This window comes from Dermacentor andersoni, chromosome 4, assembly GCF_023375885.2.
Source record: "Dermacentor andersoni chromosome 4, qqDerAnde1_hic_scaffold, whole genome shotgun sequence".
NCBI lineage: Eukaryota > Metazoa > Arthropoda > Arachnida > Ixodida > Ixodidae > Dermacentor > Dermacentor andersoni.
Genome location: NC_092817.1, coordinates 51,360,480 through 51,382,673, shown reverse-complemented (window position 1 = coordinate 51,382,673; position 22,194 = coordinate 51,360,480). Strand labels below are relative to the sequence as shown.

The following is a 22,194-nucleotide window of genomic DNA, read 5'->3' as shown; positions in this document are numbered from 1 at the left end:
CTGTCACTTGTGTGTGAAATACGGCAAATTCTATAAAAATTATTAAATTCTGGAGTTTTATGTGCTAAAGCCACATTCTGATTATGAGGCACGCCATAGCGGGTAACTCCAGATTGATTCTGACTACCTGGGTTTACTTAAAAGGTGGACTAAAACCTAAGTACACAAGTGCTCTTGCATTTTGCTCCCACTGAAATGCGACCACAGCGGCCGAGAATTACAGTCTGCTTATTACAACGGACCCGCACACAGCAAACTTTCAGATATAACGAACCATATTTCAGCCTTAGTTTGTTCTACCTACTTTATTAACGCAACGAAGTTCACTTTTAACGGACCACGCTACAACGGACTATCAGCTACAGCGGACGAAATTAGTGGCAATATTTATTCAAAATCGGGTCTATAAAATGTACTTTTGCCATGTTGACACAGACTGACAACTGACTTGCGAGAGTCAGCCAACTATGGCGGCTCAATATCGCGCAAGACGCGAGGCACGGATCAGTGGGGGAGGCATTTACGTACTCTCCGCACGAGTTTTCATTTTGTCAATGGTGCGGATACGACAGAGAGACACTGCATTTTTCTGACGTGCGTGCACACGCGCAAGTAGCACAAGAAAAATGAGTGGACTGCGCCTTAGACGACTGGCCATGGCTGTCTGGCGCTGAACGATCGGGCAGTGATGAGATGCTCCCCTATATGCATAAATTTTTGCCAACTTCGTTTTTGATGCCTTTTATGCAAGCTGTTCTGGAAAGCTTCGGGAATATCACCAGATACAATAGTATGTCAGCTTGCATCTCTTGAAATGGAATTCCCCCACTCTTAATTATCTGCTCGCCCTATTCATGCCAACTAACCGCTGTGTCCCCTGCATGGGAGACAAAAAGTCTAAGTAAATTGCACCAGTGTTCACTATTGTAAATACTGTAATTATTGTAAATAGGCCCTCTGTACTTTTTGCTCCCCACTCTGTACTTTCTCTAATTCTGTTCCCCCTTCACTGCAATATCCCCCTTTCTAGCCAACATTCAGGTGTCAGCCATCACCAGCACGGCCAGCAAAATTCTTGTTCCAATAAATGTAACAGCTTTTTCCACAATCAGACGTGACCCGATGTGGACGCGCAGTAAGCTGCTCCTTACGTCTATTTGTTCTTGGCGTGACGGCGAAGATGTTTTGTGCATGTGCATGGTAGAGGCCCCCATGACAACCTCTCACTACTGACCACCGCTAGCCCTTGCCTTGCTTTCACAATTAACTTTTCTCTTTCTGAGCCAGTCTCCTGAAACTTTCTCTTTCGTGGAAAAGGGTTCAACCTCCCAAGCCCCCCCCCCCCCCCCCCCCCCCATGCTAATGACTTTTTTTCAACTAATAAGTTTTTACAACAATTCGTAGTCATCCTACCCAGTCACCTGGTGTCATGATGCCCATGGCACGTCTAGCTCGGACCACTAACAAAAGCAATGCTGGACGAGAAGCCGTGAGGAATGTGAAACCAGCGTCAGAAAGCTACACTTGTGGCTCAAAACATGTTGTCTCATTTGTGAATATGCATAAGTTTTCAGTGATTTCAGAAGAGACAGCACCATTGTCTTGGCTTTCAATGTGGCATGTTGGGAGGTAGTCATAATACAACACACATGTAAGCATTCGAAATTGGTGAAAGTCAACAAGTTCTCCAGTAGTAGGAGACCTATATACAGGGCGTTACACATATCTTGAACCAAGGACTAAAAAGGAAAAGTGGTTAACTGCACCTGGGTGAAAACAATGGCACCCCTTAAAAGACTTTTTCTTATTAGTATGCTTAATTTGTTAATTAAGTGAGAGCAATCAATTATTCAGAATTTTTAATATTCGTTTAGGGCCAAGTGCATTTCGTTACACTGTAGAGGGGGTTCAGAAATTACTGATTCAAATTTCTTTTTTGTGGCAACGTACATGCTGTGGCAATTTGTTTTTTCCTTTTTTTTGTAAGAATGCCCATAAATTTTTAAACAAAACCATGTGACTGCGCTCATGCACTATCGTATTCAAGTACTCTCAACCACGCTTTGAGCCTATCGCTTATCAGAGACGACAATGCTTCCTTTTTGTGTGCCACTGTCAAAGTTGTTGGCGCACTGTCAAGCAGATGCCTAGAGTCACAGCTGCTCACTTCGTCACGGTCCATTGGAAAGGTTATTTCACTCAAAGTGCAGCTGAGAGTACTCTAATACGATAGCACATGAATGCAATCGCATAGTTTTATTTCATATTTTGCAGGCTTCTTTTTAAACACCGACAAAAAAATCACCATGTAGCACGTACGTGATAACCATCTCGCGAAAGCCAAAGGTCCCACTTGCGAGAGCTCGGGTAATCTCCACCAGCATAGGCCTCCGATACATGTGGCTTGGCGTAGTAGGACCACGTGAGAGCACTAGGCCCTGCTCTTCGGCTTAGCGTTCGGAAAAGCTCGGAACACAAATTATGCACTTGCTGTACGTGCAAAGGCACCTTAGGCGAGCTGAAGTCCGAGACACAAAGGCGGTGCTGGGTGAGAGGACAAAGATCTCTCTCGCACTCGCCATTCTGGTAGCGGCGACCAATGTCGGCAGCGCGAGTGCCATCTCCGACAACCATCGCGAGTGGAAAGAGAGAGGCAGAGGGACTACAGAACAGGTGAATGCCCCCACAAAGGTGCTGGAGCATACCTCAATTCTCACACAGTGCGGCTTACAAAACTGGGCGCCCTGCCGTTCGCCCAGTTTGGACATGCTTTCATACTTTGGTACTTTGCATGTGCCCACTTTTTACCACAACCAGGTTCGAAGCATGCGTTGTAACAGTACAGCCATTTAGAAAACATTCGCTATATCTGGAAGCAGTTGCAATAGGCAGGGTCGGAAAATAGTAAATGCAGCGAAATTTGGTTGTTATAACTGATAGGTCATATCTGGGAACGTTAGGAGTAGGTTTGACTGTATCAACTTCAAGAACAATCATGAAACGTATCCTGATAAACCACAAAATATGTTTCCATGCACTGTGCTGATCCCGTGTGAAGATAGTGCTGTATGTGCAGGGTGGCCAATGAGGTGCGGACTTGGGAAATGGGGGAGCAGCTTTTGTATGGATAATTTCTGAAATACCTCTTTTTCTCCAAATGTACCTGCACGCGAATTTAGAAGCGCCACCCTTATACAAGAATATGCAGTAAATAAAGAAGGAAACACCGTACCGGGGGTTTGTGTCCCAAGGGACTTGGGGTCGTGGTAAGTGGAGTCCTCTGTGGCGGAGCCACCAAGGCCCACTCGGCAAGCAGGGGGCTGGAGCCCTGCCCGCCGAGGAAAGGAGGTGGTCCACCAGGAACCATAGGTACCTGCTGCGGTGCGCACAACCGTGGGCGAGGTGAGCTGGGGGCAGGAATTCGTGTGCCCATCTGCTGATGCTGCTGCTGCTGTTGCTGCTGCTGCTGCTGTTGTGGCTGCTGCTGTGGTAGGGGCAGCAGTGCTGATGAAAAGCCACTGCTCGATGACCTGCAGAGGGCAAAAGCACAGATTGATGCTTTATTTCTTCTTTTCTTTTGGGGCGAAGCAGGACGTTATCTACGCTATTAAGCATAGAGAAATTTAGTAAAGTCCACAAGAGAAGAGACAGAACGTGACTTTACCACATTTTTCTTCACTTGTCTCGTTAATTTGCTTGTTCAGTTCAATCAATACATGCATACCGCATGTACCTGTGTAATGAATGCACTTTTGTTCCCAATATATCGAAGCAAAGTTGGGGGTGCGTTCATTATGCGAGGTAAATTTCGCGGAGACATTTTCGAAACAGCAAAAATTGAAAAGTAAGATGGTAATGATTTGGAACATGCATAAGATAACTTATCTTTGCAGTAAAAATACACGTATACCATTTGCAAAGCGTAAATTCACTTGACGTTGATGCCACCAGACATGCCATTCAGGTCGCCGGCCACATCGTGGTTCCACCATAAAATAAAGAACCAATGTGTCAGCTGCGCGAAGTTGGCACGGCCTAGGCCAATTCCGCATGCAAAACTACGGTAAATACGCGCTCGGAAGAGCGATCAGAACAGCCCCAGCTTGTCCTCGCAGCCGCTTCCGGCTGTCTGCCGTTATCGCAAGCATCATGTTGAAGTGCGCACCTTTTTTGACAAGCAGGCTGCATGCGCCTCTTTCCTCGACCGTCCTGCTCATCGGCATGTCAAAGTTTATTGGTGTCCGATCAGCGTTTCCGTTTTGTGAGCAGATAAACTACGTCATGTAGCAGGCATGTAACTTGACTTAAGGCTTGTCACATACATCAAAAACCCAAGGCAGGTAAAAAACCAAGCCACAGATACGCGAATTTGACATTACGCCCGACTATGACCACTAAGCCAATCAAGTGCCAGCTGCTTCTACTTCACTTACTCTCCTGTGCGCCGCGCCTGGCCATGCATCTTGCGTGCGCTCTCTTTTATTATGCGAGCGTAAAGTACTAAAACTTTAACTGTGTATGTTGCAGAGAGCCAGTTGCGTTTTTTTCTCTCTCTCAAATCTGTGAGGTGCCTTTGCAGCGGTGCTAGCAGAAAAGATGCGTTAAGCATTAAGTCCAGTTACTTTGAACACATGTGCGATTGTAGTCTCTCTGAAAAACTACAGACTCGCCGTTCGATCATTGGACTGCACAGTAGCAAAGTTGGCGGTGCGCTCATTACACGAGTAAATACAATATATGACTGAGTGACTGATGACTGACTTACCGGGTTTAGCATACCAATCCAATACCTCGGCTATGAAAGACACTGTAGCAGAGTACTCTGTATTAATATAGACCATTTTCATCTTTAAATTTGCACCTTAACATATGTATGCGAGCCTTTCTGCATTACACCTCCACAGATATGCGGCCTGCCATGGACACAACCACGCTTGCTGTTCAGCCAAATTGAACACACCAAATTACCTAAAAGCAAAAACTATTTGACTCATATTCAAAATTGCAGGTAATTACACACCACTAGCCAGAAGGAATTGCATTCTGCGAGATGCCTTACTTGGCTGGCTGAACATAGTTTCCGGGAAAAACTCCAGAGAGGCCCGTGCGCAGTGAGGTGCCTTTGAACCAGCCATCCTGGCACTTCTCTGTCACTGAGTAAAGCTCATTCTTGCGTAGTTCCAGCTCGTCTTCTTTCTGCGGTTTGTAGCTGTAGAGAGCCACGTAACTGCAAGAAAGAAGAAAATAATTATGTAAGAGAAGTGTTGGAAGCCTATTACATCAAAACAGTAGGAGAAGGGTAGTGAACACCTGGTTGGTTGGCTCTCACAAACAAACAGAGACTGTATACCTTGAAGTCAGCCTGTGTACCAAAGTTTCATGATGGCTTGTCTGTCACAAAATGTCAAAGTTGCATTTCTGTAGCTTAATATTGTGAATCCTATGAAGAATCAGTTGGACTACCATGCTATCCTGCATTCCTCGATGCCCTGTCCTGTGTCGTTTTAGTGCTACAGTGAACTCTCACTTGAGTGAACTTCAAGGGACCGAAGGAAATAGTTCACTTAACCGAAAGTTCACTAAACTGAATATTCACTAGACCAACATAAGACATGGCATACAGAGTCAAAAGTTTGAAGTGCAATTCATGGAGCAAAAGAAATGGCATCCATAGTGTTAGAAATGTGTGAAATGGAATTTGTGCATATCAACAAGTACAAGGTTCATTACAGTTATAATGCTGCCTTTCTCACTCAGAAAAAAAATCTGTAATCTTCTTCTGCACTTGTACCTTTAAAGCACAGGAAGTAACAAACTGTCGAAAGAGTCAATGTTCTTGTACACTTCTTCTGGCACAGCTTGCTGTTGAGGCACAAAGTCTTTCAACTTTCCAATGTACCCTCCAACCTCAGCTAGAGTTATAGGGCTTGAAACTGGCTCGGCAGTTGCCTCTTCTTCGTCGCACTCTTCTTCTTCTTCAGGACGAACACTGGAAACAATTTCCAGATCAGTCTGTCCAGCACAGGTAATCAGTGCACTGTCACACTGTGCATAGTCTTCAAACAAAGTATCTGATCGTAACTGATAAGTTACGATCAGATAACTGAGTAAGTAACTGATCGTAAAAATAAGCCTTGGTCCTCTGAGCGAGTTCGTTAAACTGAAATATTGACTTCCGAAATTCGTTCAAGTGAGACATTTTTGCATAGAATCTATAAGAAAACTGCCGGGGGTTTTTAAAAAGTTCGTTATTCTGAAATATTCGATAAACCGACGTTCGTACAACTGAGAGTTTACTGTATTTACCGATGTTTAAATCCTGGACTAAACATAATCAGTACAACTCTTTTCACAGCTAGAAAAGAGCGATACAGCAAGGTGTGCTAAGAACACGTGACACAGTCGAGCCTCGTAATAATGAAGTCATGTCTGACACAAAAAATACCTTTGTTATATCCTATAACTATAAGCATATATTCGTTACACACCAAGAACGGCGAGAAATTTTTAAAAATGCCCTTCTTTATATCTGTGTTCAAGGTTTCATTGAACTAACTTCCAAATTTCACATGATCTTGTGAACACACAGACACGAGCAGAACAGGGAGTCGCAGACAAGCAATGACAAAATCAGGGCCATCTGTGACTGTCACACAGGGTTGACCGCATCCTCTCAGTTCTTTTTAAATTTCAGTACAGTCAAACCCTGATATATTGAACTTAAAGGGGTTTGCGAAATAGTTCGTTATATTGATAACAAGATATAAAATAAGCCTTAACCTGCAGCTTATTTGAGATCTCCGCATGTCTCACAGAGAGTTTCCCCAAGATCGTGAAAAGCAGGAACTTACTGATTTGCTTCTCAAACGCCATGTTGAACAAACAAGAGTTGAATTATTTTTTTATTACGAACGTTGCAGGTCGTCCGCCCTGCAGAATTGTCTTTGATAGACTGATCGTAATGCTAATGCTAAACACCTGCATTACCTGGCCGCGAAACAGCAGTGTGCTTCACGCACGTCGAAGTGTTTGTTGCGTGTGTTTATTAAAGAAAAGGTAGAAATAGATGCATTACGGAAGCAAACTAGCATGCATGGATATGCACTGTGCCACCATTGACGCACTTATACTGTGAACAATGCATGAATGCGCCCAGTAGCATGTCTGTTAAATACCAACAAGACGCTGTTTAAAAGGCCCATCAACATATGTGAGCAACGAGCCAGGTGGACCGTTGTGTCATGTTTCGGAACCGACATCATGTTCGAACTAGTTGTGCTTGCTTCTCGACTGCCCTGAAAAGTCAGTTTGTCTTCTTGGGTGCCTGCACTCACAGAATCCAAAAATGCAGTTCACGGAAAGCCCTTGCCTACAAGAAGACAAATCCGGTGATGCAGAACTTCCTATTCAGCATCCCATACCCAGTGCCACTCAGTGAAAAGATCAAATGTCATTCATGCTTTATTATGAAATGCGTAAGGGACTGGGATGCCTTTTGTGTTCTTGAAGCAGAGTGATCTGCTCTTGCCAATAACGAATGGCAGCAGTTTGTATGAGGTGCAGCCAGCAAAACTGTGGGTACCCTGCTCATTTTCCTCCCATGGCATGTACTGTCCTTTAGATTCAGTCTCTCGGTCAATGGAATCTGCCATAACAGCACTGCTTCAAATTCATAGGCATTAATTATTCCTGACGATGCAAGAACTGATCGTGCTTTCACTAGGAGAAGCGCACTTGCAAGGACACGGCGCAGTGCAGCATTCAATATACGCTTAGTACATTGCTATACCTTTGCATAGAATTTTCAAAGGGATTTTACAGTTGTTCAATGCAGACAATAAGTCAGCATATCCAAGTTTTATATATCCAGGATTGACTGTACTGCTCTTGTTCCATCTCACACCTGTGTCCACATTTATCAACACCCCCAGTATTTGGGCAACTCACGCATGACGGTATGCATAACTAAAAGCAAGCTGGTAATGATAAAAGCAATGTGAACAGTATTGCTAGTATCCTCAAGTCATAGTATTCAGCATAACAAATCGGAGCAATGTTGCATTATCATCTGATTCAGAAATATAATGTTATGACATGAGGCAAAGAAGTGAGAATTTTAAGGCTGAAACTCTTAAAACATAACTATGTAGCAGAAATATAGCCACAGTGCCCAAATCACTTAAACTGCAGCCAGATATGCTGATAATGCAAGGAACTTAATCAACTACAGCCCTTTCGAACTTTGTTTAAAACACCTGATGAACAATAACGACAGCACTAAGTTTGAGACTTTAAATGTGCCTTCGTTTGAACATAGAGAATACAGATACATATGCAGCACACACAGGGACAGACAGAAAGACAGAGGTTAATAGGCAGACTGACCAACAGACAAACTGAAAGACACATCAGCTGGTCTGAAAATTCATGGCAGAATAGAAAGCTATCCATCTTACAATGAAGCAATAGTGGCATGTTGTGCTGGTTGCATTGGCTGCTGCTGAGTCAAAGGTGCCAGCAGGGTTGCTGGCTGTTCCGGCGGTGGCAAGGGTATTCCTGGCGGATTTATAGAAGACGCATCTCGTTCCTTGCGTCCACTGTGTCGACGCACCACCCGTGCAGACGACGGCTCACCTGCTGACCCTTGAGATGTCACGGGGGCCGGCTGCATCAGGCAAGCCACAAGATGTTAGGCAAGTCAAAGATGTAAGCCCCAGCCACCACAACAGATTGAATTGTGCTTCTGCGCTATATTTTGTGTTCTCCACCATAAGGCTGACTACACAAAGCATGAAACTATGTTCTGTATAAAAAAGGAACAGGCTGCTGCAGCAGTGCTGGACATGACGAGGCGCACAGTGGCCAAGTGTACAACTGCACAGGCAAAGCATAAAACTGTTTTCAGTAACCCTTTAATGCTGAGTTCGTAGTGTCCGTAGTCCTTCTCGCAGTGTGTTATGCTTATACATGTGGTAATGTTTTGACAGCTGGCTGCCATGTTGCTGAGGATTCTCTAGTGTGGCTCATGACAGAAGTACCCATATGCGTTATCAGAATACACTGGGTGCAGGCACATGGTCAAAACCACTACAATGACTTTTTGGACCAAAATGCTTGCTCTCCCTGTCACCTCAAAACCCCCCATTTTCCTTCTTTCAGACTTCTTGTCTGTCTTCACCACTTAAGAATCTCACCTCCAGCAAGAAATATGTGCCATAACCCTAACCATAACCCCATGCTCTCTTCCTTGCAATTTTCCTTGAAGCAAAAGAGCCTCTACCTGGAGACCTCAGGACAAAGCGGCCCTTACACCTGTTTTCAGTTGTGCCTGGGGTCTACCATCTGAAAACAACGTCCAACAGCTGAAGTGATCCGCGCCTGCATCTTTAACAGATTCCCATTGCATACCTGTCAACTCATCCAAATTTTTCATAAAGTTGATGAATTTGGGCCAGTTCTACAATTTTACTAATGTTACGTGAAGTTTTACTAAAAATAGAGTCTGTTCGTGAAAAATCTTCAAAGATGTTGAAGGATGCGGAGACACAAGACAGCAGAGAAATACAGACAGGAAAGAAATTGTAATTGCATCTAAGTCACCCTGTTGTGGCAGCACAAGACGCCATATATCCGGTTCAAGCAAGCTTATTCAGGCAACTTCCTGAAGCAGACAAAATTTACAACAGCAAAGTTGATGAAAAAGTCAGTTTTATCCAAAAAACAGAGTTCTCAGTCTTTGCTGTTTCTAGTTTCATGCTGCTTGTGTGTCATATATAAAGGTAAATAATCGTAAGTAATGTGCATGTGTATCCCACAACAGGGATACACATGTCCATTTTGTCTGCTGCTGAAGTGCCGATTGGCTGTGGCACTTCGCTGCCGCAGATTCACAGCCCAGCCCAGCCAATCAGAATGTCAACAGCAGACAAAATGGACATGTTCACTAGGTGGACTAGGTGTGTAGTCAGTAAAAAGAGAGAGAGAGAGAGGAGCAGTGACAAGACAAAGGAGCGACAAAGGAGCACTGACAGCACGGGTGAAACACGTTGCTTCACTGTTTCCGAGAAAACCAGGGATGGGAAGCGGCCAAGGAAGTTTTGGAGCAGCAAACTTGGCACTTTGGAGCAGCTTAGTAAAAGTCAATACGAGTGAAATACAGGCACATGAAGAAAAGGTATTCCTTACTTGACTTTGCAGAATACTACTAGTTAAGACAGATCAGTTCTGCAGAAGCCCGCAAGGTGAGCAAAATTCATGTCAGAGAAAAATTGTCATCCACCTGACTGTAGCATGAAGATACAAAGGAAGCCGATACAGGTTTCTCAGAAACCACCATTAAATTACATACCAGATGTGCCTACTAAATTTGGCCAAGAAAAAGATAACCGAGAGTTTTCTGTGAACAACGCCCACTCTATGTTGATAGGCTTGTGTTGATGCTAGTTGAGTTTCTTTTCTTTTTCTTCATTGTGAACAAGTAAATAATATTTAATTTTAATGAACTAACTTTTATTACCTTACTTATTCAATAAGGTGCCAATGCAAAGGTTATGGAATACGTAGATAAATGACCGATAACAGCAAATGTAGCAACCTATGTCTTGTGTGGTCCTTTTTTCTTATAAAGGGAAACAAGAAAATGCCTCCTCCTCCTCCTGCCTGCAAATTTGTTTAAATATCTACATGAGAATGCGCCCCCGCACCAATAATATAAGTGGTCTCAGACGTAAACATCATCATCAGTGCATAGTGTATATTACAAATGTGCAAACCTGGGTCACCGTCTTGCAATGGTTCAGAAAGTGAACCATTACAAGATCGCGTTACTTTGCACACGATAGGGACCAAACATGCGAGCCAAAAACTGCTGATGCAGCAAGAAAAAAGCATGGCCGCTCACTCCCAGTGCCTCTGTTAGACGAGGCTTGCTTAAAGATTGATCTAATCTTTGGTGCGCAGAAGCACTGTCACGATCACAGCATTGTTCTTTAATTTAAACAAAATTTTTCAGTTTTTTCTCGATAAAAAAGTCTTCACAAACCCTAGGTTGTTTTGAATGCTGTTAGCGGGCATTTCTCAATGTCATCCACAACGTTTTCATTGACATCTCATTGATTAGATAAACATAAATTTAGCTAATTAAACATATTACTGCGCAATGAATGAGAGATATTTGCAGTGGCCACCATGAACAACACCCATCAAGGTACAGTTAACGCCGTTCGTGTAGTGCCCTCAAGTAAATTTTAATTCTTGCCGACCTTCAGAGATAACTTCATTGCTTGATCAAATCTGATAACTGCGTATATGCATTCAGTGTTTACTTTAAATATCCAAATATATTTTGCACATACATAGTAGTTGTTGAGATAACAACTACTTTCCATAGTTTGCTGAAACAATTAAAATTTACATGCTACAGGGAAATTTGCAAACAACACATAGTTGGATACTACAGTACATAACGATAGCAATGCTGGAAACAGATTCGAAATTGAACAATAATTTGCCATTTTACGACCCATTAAAGTTCTGCGTTCAAAGTATTCATAATAAAGCAAATGTAAAATGTAAATAGAAAGAATTTGAAGCTGAAAAGAAAAAGTATCTGCTCTCAGCATTGCTTCTTTGGTACATTTAGCTTTGTGCTGCAAAACAAAATAATAGCTCTAGCTGTTCTAGATCCAATGACATTGATACAGCAAACAAGAAAAGTGACCAAAAACCATGTTTTAGGAAAGATACGTTACTCAGTGCTATACAGTAAAAGCTATTTACACATTTACATTCAGCATTGACTAGTAAGCCCCATAATGATCTGCTTGCAGCACTTCAAGCTTAATGCATTTGGCTTCATAAAGCAAAAGGAAAAAAAAATTACAGCTGTAGCTTTCCTAGTGTTGCCATAAACAGGCAGGCTGAGTGAGAGAGAGAAGAGAGAGAGAGAGAATGAAACATTTATTTGAAGTAGTAACTTGTCAAGGCTAAGTAAAAAGTTTGTTTTGAGAAAAACAGACAACTTGATTTATTCAGAAATATAATGAACTATTTACATGTTACCAGTGGTAACAGGCTATAGTATGCCACTAGCACATGCTCCAGTATGTATACACCAGTGTGAAATGTTTTCTACTGGGAAAAAAAAGAAAGTTGGGTCGTTTGCCGATTACCAGTGCCCCACAGTTCATGCACAGTGCGATTGTTCACTAGGAATGGGTTGCACGTTTGGTCGATGTGGCATCACCGCAGATCGCGCATGAAATGAATATCTTCACTTGGCAAAAAAAAATTTATTTAATGCCATTAGCCAATTACCGGTGCGCCACATTTCATGCACAGCGAGATTGTTCACGAGGAACGGGGTGCACGTTTGGCCGCTGCTCACGCGCGGCCAACTCCGCGCCAACGCGGCATCGCCGCAAATTGCACACGAAATTACTATCTCTGTGGCGAGACCGCAGTAACGTTCACCTTTGCCCATTGCTGCACCGCAACTTGCATTTTACACAAGACAGCAGAGCATTTATAGAATCTCAGCTTACGATAACGAAGCATGTCTACATAGCATCCGAGCCACCCGCAGCTGCATTAGTGCGAGCGAGAAAACCCGATTTTCACTTGGTAGCTGGCCTTGAAGCAAAGTCTTGCAGTTTTTCTTGAGCCTTATTCAGTTTCTTCAAATCATCGGGCTGCAGTAGTTGTGCTGGAATGGTGCACGGACACTGGCCGCTACCAGAAGCGCTTTCACCGGCTAAGTCTATTCTGTAGTCGCGGGGCGAGGCTCCCGTGGGGCTCGACATGGGTAGCAAATATTGCCACTATCTTCCAAAACTGCTGCGTACTTTTTGCAGTTTAAAACTCTCATTTCTCCTTCTGTTCACCAAATTTATGGCTTGCAGCAAACAGGATCTGACATCCATTTCATGCCGAGTTTCACACACTCGAGCAGACGACTGTGAAGGTCCGCCAATGGCATGGCGTGTTTACAGTCACCTGCCTCAGTCAACGAATGGAATTGGGCATGGGGACTACTTTTTTGCTGGTTTTTTCTTCATGGCCATTCAGCGCACTGAGTAGCAGTGGCGCAAAAACTAAACGAGAACAGTGACTCTTTCAAACAAGACTAATATGGCAGCGATCAGAAACATTAGAACAACAACTGCGTGTCACGAAAAAAGGCCCTTTTTTGCGTGTTTGTCAGTAAAAATACAGCTTGCCGATTCGATATTGATACATGCATATTGCGTGTTTTTTGTGGCCGAAGCACATGGGCGCCCCGACGAAGACGACGAACACTCTCTGGCTCTTGAACTGTCGGCTGAACTGGCTAGTGCTGCATTATCCTTTGTAAATACACTTTGTAAATAGTCTCCAGTTCTTATTCCTTCGTTTGCGTAACATTTTGGTGGAGGTGCGGGGTAGACGTCTTTCTTGGTAATGCAGTTTAGATGACGATAATCTGCGCAGAAACGCCATGTGCCATCTTTCTTTTTAACAAGTACCACGGGCGACACCCAAGGGCTCGACGAAGATTCAACAATACCTTTGGCAAGCATCTTGTTCACTTCATCTTGAATAACCTTACGCTCTGAAGCAGAAATTCGATATGGCCGGCAATGAATAGGACTGGCATCACAGCGTTGCTCGTCGGCAACATGTAGCAGCTGAGAAACGTAGAAAACGCAAGCGTCGGCATCGGGGTCAGGGTCAGCAAGTGGTTCGTCCATTAAATAGCGTGATAAACAATCTGCGTCTTGATGTAATCGGCCCGATTTGTACATTACTGCATAGGAATATTCTTGCAGCCACAGAGCCAAGCGACCAAGCCGGCTGGTAGGATCCTTGAGTGAGGAAAGCCAGCTGAGCGCGTGGTGGTCCGTGATTACAGAGAAGTGCGTGCCATACAAGTACGGGCAGAATTTGGAAACCACCCAGACAAGAGTCACATTGCCTACATTGCCACAGGACGCATCCCTCCCATCCACCGCAGCAGAGACCAGAGAGTAGGCACTTGACGCCATCACCAGGGCAACCCAAGCACGCGAAATCGCCAGCGCTTGCCTTCTGACCTCGCCAGAGAAGCAACGGCCTTTGTACGATCGCCAACACAGAGACATCCACTTTTCGCCTGGATCTCTGGTACTCCTGTGGTCCCAGACTCGCCACGTTGGCCTGTCAGAAAAACTCCTGTCTCGGTACACAGGCCCATATCGAGTGCTGCGTGCCGTGACTCTAGTTACGTACAAAATCGCCCCAGTCAGTCCCAGTGCCGCATCTGCCCCGAATTCCACTGACGTTGTGCATGTCGCACGCCTCAAACCATATTAGTCTCCTGTTATCACCGATATTTAGACGCACCGGGATGGTGCTTCCGCCACTGGGGATAATGATACATGCATATTGCGTGTTTCTTGTGGCCGATGCACGCAGGTGCCCTGATGAAGACGACGAACGCGCTCTGGCTCTCAAGCTGTCGGCTGAACTGGCTAGCGCTGCATTATCCTTTGTAAATACACCTTGTAAATAGTCTCCAGTTCTTATTCCTTCATTCACGTAACGATATAAAACGCCACTACGACCAAAATATTGGTCCTAGATGTGTGAAAATGTGAGATAATGTATTGGACACAGTAGAACAAGAAAACAATGCATGCAAAAAAGTTATTTTCCTGCTATTTTTTTTTTGTCTCTAACCCCCCATATTCTGAAATGCATCCCAACTTGAAGCCCACGCTTGACTTGGTTTAAATGATGCCTGTCGTGAATGCATCAAAGGATACGCAAAAAGTGCCTTGGTCACATTCGCATAAGGCATCATTTATATCAAGTCAAGCATGGGCTTCAAGTTAAGATGCATTTCTGAATACGGGGGTAAGACCCATGTCCCACTTTAGGATAGCAGAATACCGCAGAATAAATGTGAAGTGATGTTCTAGTCATTGCACGTTTGCCAGTATTTCACATTGCTTGCCAAGAAATAGCTCAAAGATATTTTTGAAAACAATAAAGGGGTAAAAATGTTCCCTGGCTTTCCAGTCTGCGTCATCGACCAATATTTTGAATAAGCATGATTATTCGGGCTTATTCGCAGTTCCGCCACAGGCACCATAAAAAAACCAGTGTAAAACAGCAACCCATATTTCCTGTGTCCAATGATGTTTATCAAAATTTTTGGGCTACACAAGTTGCGTCGTGAACTTCATTGCTGCAAACGCAATTTTCAGAGGTTTGCGGTTTAAACAAATGTTTAATTACGAAAAAATATATATATATAGATAGAGATAGAGACAGACAGAGAAAGAGAGAGACAGAAAGAGGGGGGGGGGGGTTACATGCGAAAAACACAATTATGAGGCACGCCACAGTGGGGGACTACAGTATAATTTTTACCACCTGAAGTTCTTTAACGTGCACCAAAATCTAAGTACACGGCCGCATTTCGAAGGAGGGGAAATGCGGGTGGCCGCCATGGCCAGGATTTGATCCCACGACCCCGTGCTTAGCAGTGCAACACCAAAACCACTAAGAAAGCACAGCGAGTCAATTAAGACCACAATTTGACCGCCAAGGTTGACTAAATATGAAACTTGACATTCTTGGCTTGCGCTCTGCGGTGGCAAGGGCCTGATATTGTGTGGTATGGCCAGGCAGAATATAGTGTAGCCAGGGTGCAGATTTTAGTGATTATTGCGGTTGCCAAGAAGCTTCATGAAAGCAAGCAAATTGTTTGTCGGCGTTCCACACCATCATCTCAGCAACCGGACGTGGTGCATGTGCGAAATAGACTTAGAATATCACACGCATGGCATTCACCCATAAAATCAACACAGGTGTACCAATAGGGCACAAAGTTGTATGCCAAAATATATAACGAAACTGATGAGCTACACACTAAGCAGATTGTACGTGTACCACTTTTATAAAACATTTATAATGCATTATATAGCACAAAACAGTTCTCATATTTTTGTGGCCTAGTTACAATTATGCCAACCCACACTTCAAAGACGCCCACGGTGAAACGGATTGCTTAGGCCTAGATTGCAGGGCTAAGCGCTAGCCAATGCATGTCTATGGCTGTGTACTTGCCACTCAACATACAAATCCTGCTATATTTGACAACTTCATTTGAAATTAGTGTTTTGGCACAGGTTGGAGCAAGATGGCGCAATTGGCACAGCGCTTCCATCCCTGAAAACCCAGAAGGGTGTGCAGGCGTGTGCCCAATAAGTGATGTATGTCTATGGACAGGCGCTCTCTTTCTGTAACGTCACAGATGATGTTGTCTAAGACAGAAAAATAGCAGGGGTTTGGAAAGCCACAGGGAGAGAGAAAGACAGCAAGATCTACTATGTGATATCAGAAGTTTTCTGTTGCACAAAGCGGAATAATATTTGGCTCTGTTCATGGCAGCATCGTATACAGAAGATTTTCTTTATAGGTTAAAACTGAGCAACCTGACTATGAGCGACAGCTAACGGACAGCGTATTTCATAAGTTACTCCTGCTGTATCTGTATGACATAAGGCGGCACATATTTGTCATTACCTTGTTATGACACATGGCAACAAATGCAAAATGAACAAAAGCACCGTAATTATAAAAATCCATTTTCTTGCCCTACTCTATCTGCACCCTTCTCCCCCTTTTATAAATATGCAGCTCTTCTAATGCAACTTGTCCCCAAAGTAGAAATGTCAAATCAGAGTGAAACATCACATGCCGTCAAACTCACCTTTGATGATGCTGTGGGAATCCTGCTTGGAGAGGCTGCCTGCCCCTGGGGCGGTGAGCTGGGCTGTGATGCGACCTCAGTGCATGTGTTCAGCACCTCCATCGAATGCCGATGGGGAGCCTGAGGCTGGAGAAGTGAAGACAATGTGAGTAAGTCATTGACACACATATAAATGCACCAAACAATTTTCCTATGATGTTTTCACAAGGCTAACAGAGCATACAGAGGACAGAAAGGGGAGGTCTGCTGTTGTGTGGCATTAATGTTTTCCTGCTGTGCAGCCGTAAGTATACAGTGGAACCCCATGGATATATTCTTCACTGTTGCATTTTCCAGGATACTGTGTTGTGCTTTCAAGGTCCTGACAAAAATCCCACTGACTCTTTTATTATGTTCCCATTAGATTAGTCACCATTCTGTAACGTTCCTGCGCGTTACATTACGTTTGAATGCAATGATCCCCTAAATTTAGCGGTGCAGAGGGAAATTTGCTCTCAGAGGTTGCAACAAAAGAGCGAAGTTGCCCAAGCCAGGTGCTGTGTAACCGTTCAGAGAAAACATGCACAGAGCACTTGACGAAGCACCTCAGATAGCGTGCATCTATTAAAACCTACCTGGAACTGCACACACTGGGCCAAGCCCACCAAGTCAGCTTCGCCATGATACAGTTCTATTATGCAGGGAAGCATAACAAGAATGAAAAGGGGCCACCGTCACAGAACATTATACGTGCACAGAACTATACGTGCACACAAGCTCTATTCCCAGTCACAGTACAAACACTGAGATGTTTAATAACTGTGCTGGCAGCCATTCAGAGATGTTTCTGATGTTGCTGTGGTGATTTACGGCCGTCCTCACTTTTGAGTTTTCCGGGCTAAGCTTTATTTATTTTGCGGTCCCTTGAAAAACATTTTAACAACGTTCTGCTGTACAACAATGAAACTTGACCTCACAATGAGCAAAGGGAGTAAGGCGAACCTAGGGGCTACATTTTTTTTTTTGCGAGTAACAACCCCATAAAGAACACACGAACAAAAGCATAGGGACAGCTAACTGATGTTATAATTTACAAGAAGAAATTGTTATGAAAAGGGAAACAAAAGTAGCTGAAAAGACGACTTGCTGTTGGTGGGAGCCAAACCCCATGCAATGCTCTACCAACTGAGCTATGGCACCAGCTGTCCCTCTTGTCTACTTCCTGGGGCAATTGCACAGAGGGTTTCTGTAAATTCTACCTTGACAGGACTGACCTAATTGATTCTTATCCAACAGGCAGGCAGGCAGTGAACTTTATTCAGGTCCTAAGGGGCGACTCCAAAATCTTCTTACGAGGGAGGAGCCGTCGCGGGTCCTCTGGACGGCCTGTAGCTTAGTGGCGAGGTTGGAGCTCTTGAGCGCCTCCTCCCACTCCTCTTCTGTGGTGAGATGATCTTGGTCCCGTAACGAGGGACACCGCCAGAGAATGTGTTCTAAAGTGCAGTAGGGATCTCCACAATCCGTACAACCGGGCTCGAATGAGTCCGCGTACCTGCTGACCCTTAAGATAGGACGTTGTCTGCAGCGTGAGAAGGGTGGAAGACTGAGGCCTGGAGAGCTTGGCGTGGGGCGGAGGATAGACCGTCCTGCCGAACTGAAATTGCTTTATAATCTCGAATGTATGGAGCGAGTCCTTGTGGAGCCCCGCATCCACGCCAGCGAGCGGCGTTTCTCCGACTTGGTAGGCGAGTATCCGTGCCAGCGATGCACAGCGGCCACGTATGTGAAGTGACTCGTTAGCAAGGCATGGTACAACATAAGGAGGTTGTCTTCACCAAGCCCTCCGCGACTGTTGGAGACCCTAGTGATGAGCCTGACCATGTTGTCCATTTTAATGGTGATACGAGCGACCGTTTGTCCGTTACGACTGTTTGCCTCGATCAGCATACCGAGTACGCGGATGACCTCCACCCTGGGAATGACCTGCCCCATGGCCGTACGAATGGAGATGTCATCCTTCCCGAAGGGGACCTGCCCTTTGGGGATGCGCCTCTTCTTGTCAGTCGATACAAAAGGAGTTCGGACTTGGACGGGGAGAGCTGGAGCCCTGTGCCCGCCAAGAATTTCTCCATGCAGCTAGTCGAATAAAAAAAAGAGGCAGAAAGAACATCCAAACATGTTGCTTCTTTGTAGCCAGCAGTATTTACCTGGTACCACAATTACCTTAAACACAGTTCTGAGCAGCGAAATTTTTCCTAATATCTCTTTTTAAAACACGTTGGCGGGCTAGTTGGTTAGAATCCATGGTAGTGTGTATAAGCGCGACTGGACGAGGATGAAGAAAGAAACAGATACACAGACACAGCGCTTGTCTGTGTATCTGTTTCTTTCTTCGTCCTCGTCCAGTCGCACTTATACACACTACCATGGACTCTTTTTATAGACAAAGTAACAGCCACTTTATCTGCAGTGTAACATACCGTATTTATTTGCATAATGACTGCACTTTCTTGTCAAAAAAATTCGATGCGAATTCAGAGGTGCGAACATTACGTGGGTTAAATTTCCCACGAAAAAAAAAAAAACATTTTCTTTTTTTCATTCTGCATTTACTGCAGGATGACAAGCAGCCGACTGCCGCTGTCAGTGCGGGACACCAAAACAAAAATGGCAGCCGGTGGAGCAAGCCGAATGCGCCGAACACGATTATTTTTCTTCTCGTGAGTACATTACGCACGCGCATTGTAAGTTTCTTCCGTATCAGTAATTAATAATATAGTTAATATTGGCAAGTTTGCAACAATAACATAGCCATGTCCACTTTGAGGGGGCAGAAACAGAGATGGGCGCGCCTAGCTGCCAGTGACAGAAACACATGGCGGGCATGCTGCGGGAACTGCGGCATTTGTCTTCACTGCTATCCTAATACGGCACGTTTCCGCTAAGGGTGGGCGAATATCTTAGCTGCGTTACAAGCGTCGGCGCATGAATAGGGTACACTTCTAACGTATCAGCGTAAACGGGACCACTATTGTTGCCGCTCGCGATTTGCTGCGTGCCCATGAGTGCAGGCGAGAAGAATTGAAAGGCGCCCTTCATGTTGTTGACCAAAACCATTATGAAGCCTACAAATAATAAAGCCGAAGCAAGTTTGGTTGTAGCATTTTTTTTTTTTCAAGGAAGTGCGGAAAGTGATGAAAAGAATGAAATGGGGCATCTGCTTAAAGGGACACTAAAGGTTACTATGAAGTCAAGTTAAAGTGATAAAGCAATGCTCTAGAACGTATAAGGCGTCAATATAATCGCGAACAGAGATTTAGTAACCCAGAAATTGAGGTAAATGCATGACACGATTTGAGACGCCCCAACGACATTCCGGTACTAGCCTGATGACGAAGGCACTCCTCATTATAATTTATGTCACTAGTACTCAACTACTCGCATTAAACGGATGATTTCATTAGGTTATAAGACGGAAGAAAATGCTACTTGTCTACTTCTGTTCGATTCTAAGAAGAAATAACATTTTGACGTTACCCTTCAGTAGTATGGGTGGTCAAAAGGTTTCGTTTTCGCTCGACTCTGCGCCGCGCGTGCTTCGGGGTTTCAGTTGTTTCGTTGTCACGTTGTGCTGCGTTGGTTCTGCTGGCGCGTGAAACTTGCAATTGGAACAAGCAGCGGGAATGCCACATCTATGTGATGTCGTGAGATGCGCGAACGGTCCGCGGAACTTGGCCAAGGGCAGTTGCAGCAGCGAATCCAATGTTACTTACCACTGTGTGCCAATGAGTGAACCTCTCCATTCGAAGTGGTTAAGTGCCGTACTTCTGCCACAGCGCGTTGGCAAAGAGTAAAAAAATCGCACAGTGTGGTCGCTGCCCTTTCGTTCAGAGGATTACGAGTTCAACGCAGACTTACTGAAGTCATGTGGAGTGCCTTTCACAGCAATGCTGTTCCGTAGCGCTGTTCCGTCGGTCTTGCCTGCATTCTCCAAAGCGCAAGAACAACTGCAGGTCGAAGACGGGGCGGTGAGTGCGGCATTTGGTTTTCATGAAGGAAAAGATACAAATGTGTGAATATGTACAGTCATGACATACAGTTGCCGTCGTAGTAGTACGCAACGACGCCGGCAGCGCGAGCCCTCAGCAGCAGGTCATGTTCATCAGTGCTTAAATCGCTGAAGTCGAGCCCAGCATCGCGAGCCAATGTGTCGTTGTCAGGGTCGTCCATTGCAACGAGCGTCAAAGTTGGCATCATAAAATAAAGAACCAGCTTATCATCGCGCGCTTTCCCTTCCGCTAGCCACCATAGTTCCGCTTTCACGCTGCTGTCAGCTCTTTCTTGGCTCTGTTTCTGGCCGCGCGTTTGCGTTTTGCACAGAAAAGCCGTAGCGCCGTCTGCGGGCGCCATTTTACTCGCCGACGGCGCAACGTCACCATGAGACCATGACGTCACCACTCCTTGATCGGAGGGCGGGCGATTTGAACTGCACTAGAGGTATGCAGACGCTTCAGAAAGCATTTTCTCTTAAAATGAGTCTCTTCTTCGCATGAAACAAGTATTTCGAGTTTTCTGCGATGGTATTTCAACAGCTCACGTTGACTTAATATTAACCTTTAGTGTCCCTTTAAGAAAGTTGGGTGCCTGCAGACCGCTTGGTATGTCTTCAAGGGTCATTCGCGCACCATCCGACAGATGGTAAGCACGATCGTCATTAGCCAGACTTGGCACACGACATATCGCTGCAACAAGTTCAGGGTGCGATCATTACATGGGAAAGAAAAGAAAATCGAACTTTGAAGACAAAATTCAGGGGTGTGATCATTACGCGAGTGCGATCATTATGCGAGTAAATATAGTAGGTACTTAGAAAGTCAAGAAAGAAAGAAAATGGCAGAAGTGCCCAAACTGTCCTAAGCATTGCAGACTTACATGTCACAGACTGCAGTCATGTCTGCAGCCTTTCTTTATAACTGAAACCAAAGTGTTTTGAAGAGAGATATCAAGCAGGGCCAAAGATCGGACATTCTCACACAGGCCCCAAATGAAAGGAACATTGGGCACTAACATTGCTTCCATTGCTTGAAGCTGGTGGGTTGATGGCGGAGAGTGAGTGCCGCTTTTCTCTGGGCTGGCATGCTGGCAGTGGAGGTGATGTGGATGGTGGCGTGCCAGGGCTTGGGGATGATGATGCGGGAGATGTTGTGCTTGACTGAGATTCGCCAGCTGCATCATGTGAAACATGAAGCGAGACCCCCCAAGACAAAACTATGAGAGCGTGTCAAGGGGTATTCAAAGAGTAAGAGCAAATGCTGTACTTCCATACATACAACCAGTCTCTGTGCCCTAACCTGGAGTGCGATCGTGCAAGCATCTCGCTCTATGAATGTTCGCTTGCGTTCTCATGATTATCCAGTCTGTTCGGCAAGGCAAAGAGAACGTTCGTTAAGCGAGATGCTTGCGCGATCTTGCCCCCACAC

General features: G+C 44.7%; 1 protein-coding gene across 2 annotated transcripts in view; it reads right to left on the bottom strand.

Annotated features, from left to right (window-relative positions):
- Nucleotides 1-22,194, bottom strand: part of POSH (SH3 domain containing ring finger posh) — a 56,551-nt gene that overhangs the window by 22,930 nt on the left and 11,427 nt on the right. For both annotated transcript variants that reach the window (XM_050184290.3, XM_055073742.2), the window contains exons 8-12: nt 21,783-21,940; nt 16,736-16,861; nt 8,457-8,665; nt 5,060-5,227; nt 3,233-3,530 (exon numbers count right to left, since the gene is read on the bottom strand). In XM_050184290.3, the coding sequence (XP_050040247.1) occupies nt 3,233-3,530; nt 5,060-5,227; nt 8,457-8,665; nt 16,736-16,861; nt 21,783-21,940 (959 nt within the window). The remainder of the gene's footprint in view (nt 1-3,232; nt 3,531-5,059; nt 5,228-8,456; nt 8,666-16,735; nt 16,862-21,782; nt 21,941-22,194) is intronic.